The sequence below is a fragment of the Mastomys coucha genome, unplaced genomic scaffold, assembly GCF_008632895.1.
Source record: "Mastomys coucha isolate ucsf_1 unplaced genomic scaffold, UCSF_Mcou_1 pScaffold21, whole genome shotgun sequence".
In the NCBI taxonomy this organism is placed as follows: domain Eukaryota; kingdom Metazoa; phylum Chordata; class Mammalia; order Rodentia; family Muridae; genus Mastomys; species Mastomys coucha.
The window spans coordinates 37,035,566-37,046,597 of NW_022196904.1; the positions used below are offsets into that span (position 1 = coordinate 37,035,566).

Genomic DNA, 11,032 nt, shown 5'->3' on the forward strand with positions numbered 1-11,032 from the left:
AAAAAAAGGCTTTATGCTTTAATCCTAGCACTTGGGAGGCAGAGGCAGGAGGATTTCTGAGTTCGAAGCCAGCCTGGTTTACAGAGTGAGTTCTAGGACAGGACAGCCAGGACTACACAGAGAAACCCTGTCTCAAAAAAAAAAAAGCTTTATGCAGGCATAATCATAGGATGCAATTGGCAGGTGGATTTCAGTGAGTTGAAGGCCAGCCTGGTTCACAGAGTTCCAAGGTTGCTGGAGATGCATAGTGACAGCCTGCCTCAAAAAACAAAAAGCAAAACAAATACACAGAATGGGCCTTGGTGTGTGGGTGGGTGGGGAGGGAGAAGCATAAAGCCCCACCATTCCCTGAGGATCTCTAGGCAGTTGTTACTGAGAGAGGGTAGTATATCATTTTCTCAGCTGTGTAGCTACGGTGTCATATGGTAGGGTTTTGTTTTGTTTTTCTGTCTCCCTGAATCACGTCTGTGGTGCCATCTTGGGTAATAGCATACATCTGCCAGACAGTGGTGGCACACGCCTTTAATCCCAGCACTTGAGGGGCAGAGGCAGGCGGATTTCTGAGTTTGAGGCCAGCCTGGTCTACAGAGTGAGTTCCAGGACAGCCAGGGCTATACAGAGAAACCCTGTCTCAAAAAACCAAAAAAAAAAAAAAAAATAGAATACATTTACTCAGAGTCCATGGCTGCTAAGCAGGGGTAGCCAGGTCTATGGTAATGGGCCTACTGGCACTTCCTGGTAGACGAGGGAAGAGCACCAAGCCTGGTCCCTAAGACTCCTGCCATTACGCCTTTCTGAGAAACCACAGCTTCAGGTGACCTTGAGAAATTCGAGATGATGAACGGTGATGTGGTGGGACTTGGTCTGGGTGCATCTGTTTGTACCCTTATGTAAATGTAGGCCTCCTGATTTCTTTGTCCCCATCCAAGATGAGGACAAAGCACCACAAGTCACCACCATCCTGGTGTTCTCTTGGCCATGGAAAGCTTCAAGACCAATGGGACATTGAGCCGGAAGCTACATGGGTATGTGCTTTGGGGAGCAGTCCCGCACTGACAAAGTCTGGATGTTGGTGCAAATGTATGTGACATCTGGAGTTGTCACAGCTGTGTGGGATCATAAAGGGAGTATAATGCCTCAGTAACTGACACAGACTGAAGACTGGGAAATTTTCTCATAACCTTGGAGCTGTTGCACTGTAGCCACTGTGCAGGACAGAGAGCACGTTTATTGAGACAGAACCTCTCTGTGGTGTGGAGCTTGCTGAATTGCCTAGGATGTGGCCCAGTGAACCCTGGAAGCCACCTGCTTCTGCCTCCCCTCTGCTGGGATCATAGGTGTTTTATACATGGGTGATAAGAATCCAAACTGAGCACCTCATGCTTGCACAACTTTTCCAACTGAGCCATTTCCGTGGCTCCTTGTTTTAAGACAGGACCTCACTAAGTAGTCTTGGCTGGCTTGCTCAGGGACCCACCCACCTCTCTCTGCCTCCCTGCCTAGTTTTTGGTCAGTTTTTTTGTTTGTTTTGTTTTGGGGCACAATATAGTCTATATAGGCCTTCATAGTCTGGGTCAGCTTTCAACCTTTTTTTTATATGTATATATGTGAGTACACTGTCACTATCTTTAGACACACCTGAAGAAAACATGGAATTCCATTACAGATGGTTGTAAGCCACCATATGGTTGCTAGGATTTGAGCTCAGGACATAGAGCAGTCAGTCAGCCCGGCTTTCAACTTCTTGTACAGCCTAGGATGACAATGAAGTCCTGATCTTCCTGCCTCTACCTTCCAAGTACTAGGCTTACCCTATACCCCAGTTATGTGTCCTGTGGGATACAGGGCCTCATTCATGCTAGGCAAGCATTAAGCCAACTGATCCACAGCCCCTTAATAATATATTTTTTTAATTATTTAAGATTTTAAACTTTTTTTCAAGCTCAGGTGTAGATTTTCTGTTCCCATGGCAAAAATGAAGCAATGAGGTCATTGGCCAGAGCACATAGAAAGCCACTCCACAAGCCTCCTGGCAGGGAAAAATAATGTGCCCTAGGATACCAGGGAGTCGAGCAGGTGGCGTGTAGGTGGGACTTGCAAGAGGGCAGTACATTCACACAGATATGCTAATGTTTATTTGTGCCGGGCTATATTTGGATGGAACTGGGGCACAGAGCAGGACACAGCAATGTGGCCTGAAGCAAGGGAAGTGGGTGAAACAATTTTCAGGAGCCCCTATAGAGTGCTGAGCAGGGCTGGACCTCAGCTAGGGGTGTGGCCATATCTGGGTACCTTCTGGGGCCATGGGGTAGGTACTCAGCCCAAGAGGTTAGGGTAAGGCTAGTGGAGTGGTGGTGGAGGCCAGGAGTCCCAGGCAGAGCTGATAGCTACTTGAAGGACACCCCACATCCTGGTGGCCTCTAGCCACCAAAAGGAATTGAGATCATTGGCTCCACAGAAGGCAAGGAGTCAGAGAGACCAAGCCAGGTTCCTGTAACCCACTGACACTATGTACAGGAAGCAGAGAGGCTCAGCCTGGAACAGCTAAGAGCAAAGCAGGAAGGCAGGCCGGCCTGCAGTGTGCACTCCAAGTGGGATGAGCGTCTCCTGGAACTTCAGCTCCTGCAGTTAAGTCCCTGACAGTAAAGGGAGGAAGGTAGGGAAGGAGGGAGAGAGGGAAGAAGGGAGGGAAAAAGGGAGGGAGGGAGGGGAGGAAGAAGGGAAGGAGGGAGGAAGAAACTGGAACCCAGAGGTCGAAAGCAGGCTGGTAGACAGGGGCAGAAGCGCATCTGAGGAACAGGGTAGCCCTGTTCTTCTCCCCAGGAGGCCATGAAGGCTTTGGTCTCCAGAGAGGCTGCAAGGACACTTCATCCAGTTTCCATCACTGTCTGTGGGAACTTGAGGGCTGGGGTCTCTTGGGGTTATAAATGCTGGGAGTCCAGCTGTGGCAGCTCAGGGGGCTGCTCTGGGACCTTCTTCTCAGAAGCAGGCACATCTTTCTGGTCACCTGCTGGAGCTGGGACAGGAGCATCATCTGCAGAGGAAACAGGAGAATGATGTTAGATAAATTTCCTAAACACGGGAAACAGGATTCTCAGGCCTCCTCCCTCAGACTCAGAATCAGTCACCAATCCTCCTGCTTCTGACTTAGGGGCCTGGGCTCTGGTCTTCCTCCTTCAGACCCAGTCTCCCAGGGTACAGAGCCATACCTGTGTCTGCACGGAACTGCAGCTGTTCATCGGGTTTGGAAGGCGGACTGTTCTGTTCTTGCTGTTGCTGCTTCCTTTGCTCCATTTGCAGAACAGCCTGCAGGAGGCAGATGCATAGACGGAGGTTATGGCCCTAGAAAGACGCTACGGCCAAATGCTAAGTGGCCACAGCCCCATGGCTTTGGCTCCTCTGTCACTGAGCTGGGATCCACACTAGTTAGGATTCCATCCTCTCAGATACTGAACCCTTATGCTACCCTCCTGAGCCTCACATCCCTCTCTGCCCTCATGTAAAATGGCTGCCATAGCACAGTCAGTCATGGAAAATCCTCTGCCCCTTTAATGATGGAAGCTATCATCTGCAGGCCACCCCACCCTGAAGATACACCCATTTAGATAAAGAAAACGGCCCTAGGAGATCCAGATAATGGGCCCAAATTCCCCCACTGGTCACCTGCTGCAGCTCTCTCTTCTGTGCCTCTAGGCGGTCCTGGGAGCGCCCCAGGGCCTCTGTCTCCTGACTGAGGCGCTGGGCCCTGGCATTCAGCTCAGCTTCCCGGGCAGCAAGCTCCTCTTCAAAACGCTTCAGTTCTTCCTCTGTGTAGGCTGGATACATTTCCACAGTCTGCAGGGCACAGGTCAGGATCAAGTAATCAATTAGGGTAAGCCCGGCCTCACTGAGTGGGGGCGAGAGGGAGAGGCTGGGGAGCATGTGTGTGCTGATTGGAAGTAGAGTGTTTGCTAAAGACTACAGAAGGAAGAACAGGGATCTAGATAGGGAATGGGGGAAATTGGAACCAGAAGGAGGAACAGGAAACAGCCATGGTGCTGAAGGAAAGGCTGGACCTGGGAGACACTAAGGTCTGAGCCTTTCCTATGTTCTCACCTTCCATCCCTCCCCAGTGTCCCCAAACTCCTTCCTCTGTGTGGATGCCAGGAATTCCTCCAGGGTCACAAGCCGGTCCTGGTTGGTGTCCACCTGGGGAGCCAGACCAAGGTTAGTGACTGTGCTGAGCCTGCTGCCCACTGCCCATCCCCAGCATAGCTTCTCTTACATTCTTCATCACGTGCTCCCGCATTCGAAGCCGTTCTTCCTCCATCTCTCTCATGTCATCCTCCTCATTCTTTGGGTCATACACCTTCTCCAGCTGCAGGGTTAGACATGACAAGCTGAGAGGTTCAGAACACCACTACTCCTGGTGGACATACCCCACCTCTCAGAGGACCACAGTGGGGCTTGCTTTACTATTAATAGCTTCTTTGTCTCTAGGGGCTGCTGGGAGTTGTAGTTTTTCCTGCACTCTCAGTGCCAGGAAACCAGAGGACAGGTTAGGGTGTACTAGGCTAAAGTATGACTCGCTCAGAAAGCTTCCATTACACTCACCTCCTTGGTAAAGAGAGCTTCCAGTTCTTGCTCATCTAGAACACCATCACTGTTGATGTCTGGGGATGAGATGAGATGTGTTAGTGACAGACGGCTGCATGAGTCTGGTCCCCAAGGAGAAGCCAGTGAAGGGATCGTGGGTGGGTGAGGTCTCTCAGCAGAGGACAACGGCAGCGGCCATGGCCTGTAGGCCAGCAGGACCTGTTATTAGCATCCATTCTGGCTGGGTGTGGTGGTGTACCCCTTTAATGCCAGCATCCCTGAATTACAGCTGGGCAGAAATCTTGAGTTTGAGGCTAGCCTGGTCTACAGAATGAGTTTCAGGATAGCCAGGGCTACATAGAGTCCCTGTCTCAAAAACAAAAACAAGCCCACAAACAACCCAGAAACCAAAAAACCAATACCATTCTTTAGCAAGCACGGACCCAAGAATGGAATCCAGGGGCCTTGTGACCTCTGCCTCTCAGAGGACCAGGTCTGAGTCAATTCCAGTGCCTGGGGGGACCCCCTTCCGTCTCGTTCCTACAAACCAGCCACCAGCATTTCTGGCCACTCACAAGGCTCCTGGGTCTGGCCTTTGCCTGACTGTCCGGAACAGTCCAGTGATTCTGTCAACCGTTCAAGCTGATAGTCTGCTCCTAATCCTCTGTGTGCCATAGCCCTGGAAGCCAGGGGAATGTCTTCTGTGGGCCTGCTTTTCCTGCCCGTGTGGCAGCAGGGCTCTGCCCATCAGTCTGGAATTCCATTTTTGTTTTCTCAATGGCACTGAAGACTGCACTGGGGCCTTGTGTGGGCCACAACTCCACCACACAGCTGGGACTCTACCACACGGCCGCGTTACTACCATTTACCCTCACCTTTCCCGTGTGTGTCCTCTCTGGGACTACACAGTCCAGCTGAGTGACCACTGGTCACATGGGGTGACTAAAGTTTCAATTACACCGACTTCAGTGGCATAGACTGTGTTTACTCAGGGGACCTGGAGCCAAAACCATAAATAGGAAGCACAACGGCTGGTGTCAATATGGAATGGAGGGATTGAGGGCTAAACTAGGAGCTGTCTGGGAATACAGGAGTCCAGTTGCTTTATTATTATTATTATCATTATCATTATTATTAAACTTTTTGAGACAGGGTTTCTCTATGTATCCCTGGTTGTCTTAAAACTCACTCTGTAGACCAGACTGATCTTGAACTCAGAGATCTGTCTGCTTCTGCCTCCTAAGTCCTGGGATTAAAGGTGTGTGCCACAATGTGTTTGAGGTTGGGTCTCACACAGCTCCGACTGCCACGTGGATGAGGGCGAACTCTTAAGCCTCTTGCTAGGACCTGGGTTGCTCAGGTGCTCCATGGGCTTCACCACTGTACATGGCTCAAATTCCACTTTTACAATAATAATCATAAGGGTTTTTTTTGACACAAGGTTTCTCTGTGTAGCCCTGGCTGTCCTGGAACTCACTCTATAGACCAGGTTGGCATCCTGTCTCTCTCTCCCAAGTGCTGGGATTAAAGGCATGTGCCACCACTGTCCAGCTAATTTTTTTAAATAAAAAAATTAGACTATGTGCATGTTTCTGCACATAATTATGTACATAGAAGTGCAGTGCCTTAGGGGCCAGAGACAAGGGATCCCCTGGAGCTAATGTGTTGCAGGTGCTTGTGAGCTGCTGGGTGTGTGTGCTACATGCGCACTTGTGTGGATGCGGATGCAAGCATGCACCGCACAGCTCAGTGGTCAGAAGACCTCACACGTCTGTGTCCTTGTTTTCTTCCAAAGAGGGTTTCTCTGGAACTGCAGGAAGTGGGGCCAGCTAGCTGGCCTATGAGCTTCGAGGGATCTGCCTGTCTCTGCGTTTAGCTTCACCGTCACTGGAAGTATATGAAGTCACTACCTTCCCTGGTTTATGTGGGTTCTGAGGATCTGAACCCAGTTCTTTGAACTTGTAAGGCAAGCGCTTAACCAACTGAACCATATCCTTATTCCCTAAATTTGAAAAAAAATTATAACATGGGTGTAGTGGCATATACCTTTACTTAATTCCAGTACCCGAGAGGCAGAGGCAGACAGATTTCTGTGAGTTCAAGGCCAGCCTGGCTTACAGAGTAAGTTTTAGGGCAGCTAGAGCTACACAGAGAAACCCTGTCTCAAAAAATCAAAATCAAACCAAACCAACAACAAAAAACAAAAACCCCAAAACAAAACCAAAATGTTATATTTTGTTTACCTTGAGTGCATATGTGTGCGTAGGTGTGGGTACACCTGGGACACAACTCAAGCACAGAGGCCACAGGTCAACATGGGACTTGGTTCTTTCCTGTCAGGTATGTTCTACATATCAGACTCAGGTTGCCAGGAGGGCTCTTGGGGCCCCAGGCTTCTGGCTATTATGATAGCCAACAGACTTCATTCTCAAGCCTAAAAACTTCAATCCCAACAACCCTGTGGCAGTTTTATTTAAAAATGTGTGTGCCCTGTCTCGAAAAATCAAAAAAAAAAAAAAAAAGAGAGTGTGTGTGTGTGTACCCACATATATATATTGTGTATGGGTGTTTTGCCTACTTGTATTATGTGTATCCTAGTGCTTAGTGCCCTCAGAGGTCAAGAGGGCATCAGATCCCCTTGGACTGGAATTAGATAATTATGAGTACCACATGAGTGCAGGGGTCCTCTGGAAGAGTAGCCATCTTTCCAGGCAGTTTCCCCCTACCTCCCATGACAGTTTCACATAGGCATCAAGATTTTATTTTTGTCTCCACGGCTCTTGGGAGTTGTAGTTCTTTATGTACTCCTCAAGCCTGGCCTGCTTAGTTAGAGGACATGGCCATTCCTTAGAATACAGAGGAAAAAAATATTGAAGAAAAAGAGTCGGCCATGGAAGATCCCAGGCTTACCAACATGGAGGGGCAGGGTATTTGGCTAGTCGGGATATGAGCCATCAGATCCTGTCACATCAGCCTGGGTCTGGAACACCCTCCCCACCTACCATGCAGTATGAAGAAGGTCTTGGGGTTGAACCTGTTGGGGTCCAATCCATCCAGCTCCTCCCATACTTCCTTCAACTGGGCTTGGCTACCCTGTGGAGAAGAACAGCAGGAGCTTGTGAACAATAAGTCTGAGAACCATTGTATCAGGTTAGATAGCCCTATGTGCCCATCCAATAAACTTTAGTCCCCTCAAGCCACAACTACAACTCCCAGCATATAGGATAGGTAGGTGGACTTTTTGCCTCAAGGACTCTTGGGAGTTCTAGTTCTGCATCTGCATTCATTTTTCTGCTTAGGAGTTGGATACAGTAAAACATACATGGGGGTCCTTACAGGAACATTGACTTTGGGGTGTTCCCGGTGTCTGCGCTGTTGCTCCTGTAGCTTCCTCTCGGCCTCCTTGCGCTGCTCCTCTCCCAGAGACTCCAGGTAACGTCTCCTCTCATGTTCCTTGAGCATCTCGTAGCGTTTGAACTCTTCATGATGTGCAGCGTCATACTGGGCAAGGTCTCGGGTGGCCTGGGGAGAGGCAAGAGGGTCACATTCCTCCTGTCTTTAGATACCTGGCATGACCTCACTTTCTTGGTCTCCATGCTTGGTTCTGTCCACAGCAAACCCTGGGGTGCTTTCCCAAAGTGATGATGTTTGTGCAGTAGCGGCTTGGCTGTGAATCAAGTCCTCTGCGAGCTCAGCGTTTCAGCAACGAGCAGGTGATGGCATGTGAGGTAGGCTTAATATGGAAAGCAGCCTGCTTGGGTAGCCAAGAACAATCCCACTCAGCACTCAGGAGGCTGAGGCAGGAGAATGGCAAAATCCTTTTCTTTTTTTTTTTTGGTTTTTTGAGACAGGGTTTCTCTGTATAGCCCTGGCTGTCCTGGAACTCACTCTGTAGACCAGGCCGGCCTCGAACTCAGAAATCCACCTGTCTCTGCCTCTCAAGTGCTGGGATTAAAGGCGTGCGCCACCACCGCCCAGCTAAAATCATTTTTTAAAAAATGTTTTTAAAAATTTTTATTTCATGTGCATTTGTTTTGCCTGCATGTATGTTTGTGTAAAGGTGTCAGATCTCCTGGAACTATAGTTATAGACAAATGTGAACTGCCATGTGGTTGCTGGGAATTGAACCTGGGTCCTCTGGAAGAGCAGCAGGTGCTCTTAACCATTGAGCCATCTCTCAGGCCCTTAGTATGGCATATTCTAAGCCAGCCTGGGCTACATATCAAGACACTGGCTCAGAGCAACTCTTATAAGACAATGAATTCATACTTTTTCAAGCTACTTAGTTTATAATGATCATTGCTGCAACAAGGGACAAACACAGTTGCTATGGGGACAGCTGTACTACCCAGGTGGCTATGCACCAAGGGCCAATCATCAACACTAGACTAGCTTTTCTTGTTGCATCAGGAGGAAGCCTTAGGCATTAGTGGATAAAGCCCAGGACTTCTCTAAGCACCCTACAATGCAGAGAACAGATTCCATCACATAGCCCTAGCCACCCTGTTTTCCTGTAGAAAAGCAGGGGTGTGCTGAGCTAGCCCAGCCCAGCACCACTGCCCTCCACCAGGAGGCAGGACCTAGTTCCTCTTCCTCTCCTGCTGAGCATCTCAGCAGGCTCACCCTCACCCTCACCCACCGTCTGGATCAGCAGCTCTAGGTCCCGAGCCTCAAATGTGTGCTGGTTCTGAGGGTCCAGGTGTTCAAACTGCTTCAGGAGGTTCATGTGGTCCACCTGCAAGTCTGGATAAGGGGAAGGCAAACCAACAACACCCATCATGTCACGGCTTTTCTGTCAGAGCCCCTGGAGAGCAGGAGTGCAGAGAGGAAAGTCACGGAGGCCACACAGGCAAAGAGGATGGCACATGGGCCTGGAGGATATCTGAGGACAAGAGCCCTCCACTGACTCTGGTGCTAAAAATAACAGTAACCACAATGACAGCAATGCCAGGTCATGCTCTTAATAGAACAGTTAATAGAAGTCCCTGCCTCACCACGACAGCCTAGTAACACAGGCTCCATGATTAGCCTGATTGGTTTGTGTAGCAATGGAGGTGAGTGTGTGTATGTCTCTCATCAGACTGCTACCGAGCCTTGGCAGCAAGTGCTTTACTGGCTGAGCCATCTTGCCAAGCGCTAAACCACTCATTTACAGCATACAATTTGATGGTTTTTCAGAATGTTCACAGGTACACACAAACATCACCACCATGACTTTAAGGGTACTGCTGTCATCCCCAAAAGAGCCACACCCCTTTTCTCTCCCCAGCCTACTGGGGACATTTCATGTGCTTTACAGTCTGGTGCCCGGCTTCTGACAGCATCCACTGTTCTGCATGCCAGTTTCTCAGACCTTTTTTAGGGCTGACTAATGTTTCATGGTGCAGATAGAGCACATTTTATCTATCCACTCCATAGGTAGCAGATGTTTAAGCTATGGTTCCTTTAGCCATTGTGCAGTTTTCTTTCTTTCTTTCTTTTTTTTTTTTTTTTTTTTTTTGGTTTTTTGAGACAGGGTTTCTCTGTATAGTCCTGGCTGTCCTGGAACTCACTTTGTAGACCAGGCTGGCCTCGAACTCAGAAATCCGCCTGCCTCTGCCTCCCAGGTGCTGGGATTAAAGGCGTGCGCCACCACCGCCCGGCACTGTGCAGTTTTCATTAGCTTTGTGTTACACTGTGGTACCTGGTGAGACAGGTATTCTCCAGTACCAGGCATAAGAACATGCCCCATGTAGGTGGGCATGGTACAGGCTTGGCATCCAGCTGCTTGGTAGGCTGAGACAGATGGATTGTATGTTCTGGGCTTGCCTGGGCTCAGAGTAAGTTTAAAAAGGGGGCTGCGGTAGAGCACCTGCCTAGAGTCTACTCGTGAGAGGCTGGTGGTGTGATTCAGCAGCATACTGTTGTTACTTGGTGTATATTATGTGTGTGTGTGTGTGTGTGTGCATGCATGTGGACACATGGGTGTACAAGATACACAGAATTTTTGTGAAGGTCAGGGGCCAACCCTATGGAGTGGGTTGTCTCCTCCCCAGCATATGTGGAATATGAACTCAGGCCATCAAGCTTGGGGGCAAGTGCCTTTACCCATCTCACAGGCCCTTATTATAGTTTAATAAAGATATTTAAAGGGAAAAGCAGAAACATGTGGTGACCTTATACTAGCACTCAGAGGTAGATGCAGAAGGACCAGGAGTCTAAAGTCATCTTTGGCTACATAGTAAGTCTGAGACCCTGTTTCAGAAAGGCAAATTCTCCACCACCCCTACCACCCCAAGAAACAAAAAAGTGGGAGAAGCAGAGAGAATAATGTCAATGTGGAAATGTGCCATAAAGAAAATAAAAATATCCTGAGTAACTTGTACCTGCTTTCCCAAGAGCCCACAGCACCAGCCACCCAGGCACCTCCATCCACCTACACTCACTAGGCTCTCCAGCCACCCAGGCACCTCCATCC

At 49.2% G+C, this 11,032-nt stretch overlaps 2 protein-coding genes and 1 long non-coding RNA gene across 3 annotated transcripts in view; 1 reads left to right on the forward strand and 2 right to left on the reverse strand.

Moving 5' to 3' along the window:
* Tulp2 (TUB like protein 2) overlaps positions 1-11,032 on the forward strand; it is a 37,207-nt gene that overhangs the window by 4,965 nt on the left and 21,210 nt on the right. The window lies entirely within an intron of this gene.
* Nucb1 (nucleobindin 1) overlaps positions 1,948-11,032 on the reverse strand; it is a 16,971-nt gene continuing 7,886 nt past the window's right edge. Inside the window, exons 5-13 of the mRNA XM_031386621.1 lie at positions 9,215-9,318; positions 7,912-8,097; positions 7,578-7,668; positions 4,594-4,652; positions 4,265-4,357; positions 4,096-4,188; positions 3,664-3,834; positions 3,210-3,306; positions 1,948-3,034 (exon numbers count right to left, since the gene is read on the reverse strand). Of these exons, the coding sequence (XP_031242481.1) occupies positions 2,922-3,034; positions 3,210-3,306; positions 3,664-3,834; positions 4,096-4,188; positions 4,265-4,357; positions 4,594-4,652; positions 7,578-7,668; positions 7,912-8,097; positions 9,215-9,318 (1,007 nt within the window). The 3' untranslated portion in view covers positions 1,948-2,921. The remainder of the gene's footprint in view (positions 3,035-3,209; positions 3,307-3,663; positions 3,835-4,095; positions 4,189-4,264; positions 4,358-4,593; positions 4,653-7,577; positions 7,669-7,911; positions 8,098-9,214; positions 9,319-11,032) is intronic.
* Positions 10,513-11,032, reverse strand: part of LOC116102208 — a 594-nt gene continuing 74 nt past the window's right edge. Inside the window, exon 2 of the long non-coding RNA XR_004123032.1 lies at positions 10,513-11,024. This is a non-coding gene — a long non-coding RNA (uncharacterized LOC116102208). The remainder of the gene's footprint in view (positions 11,025-11,032) is intronic.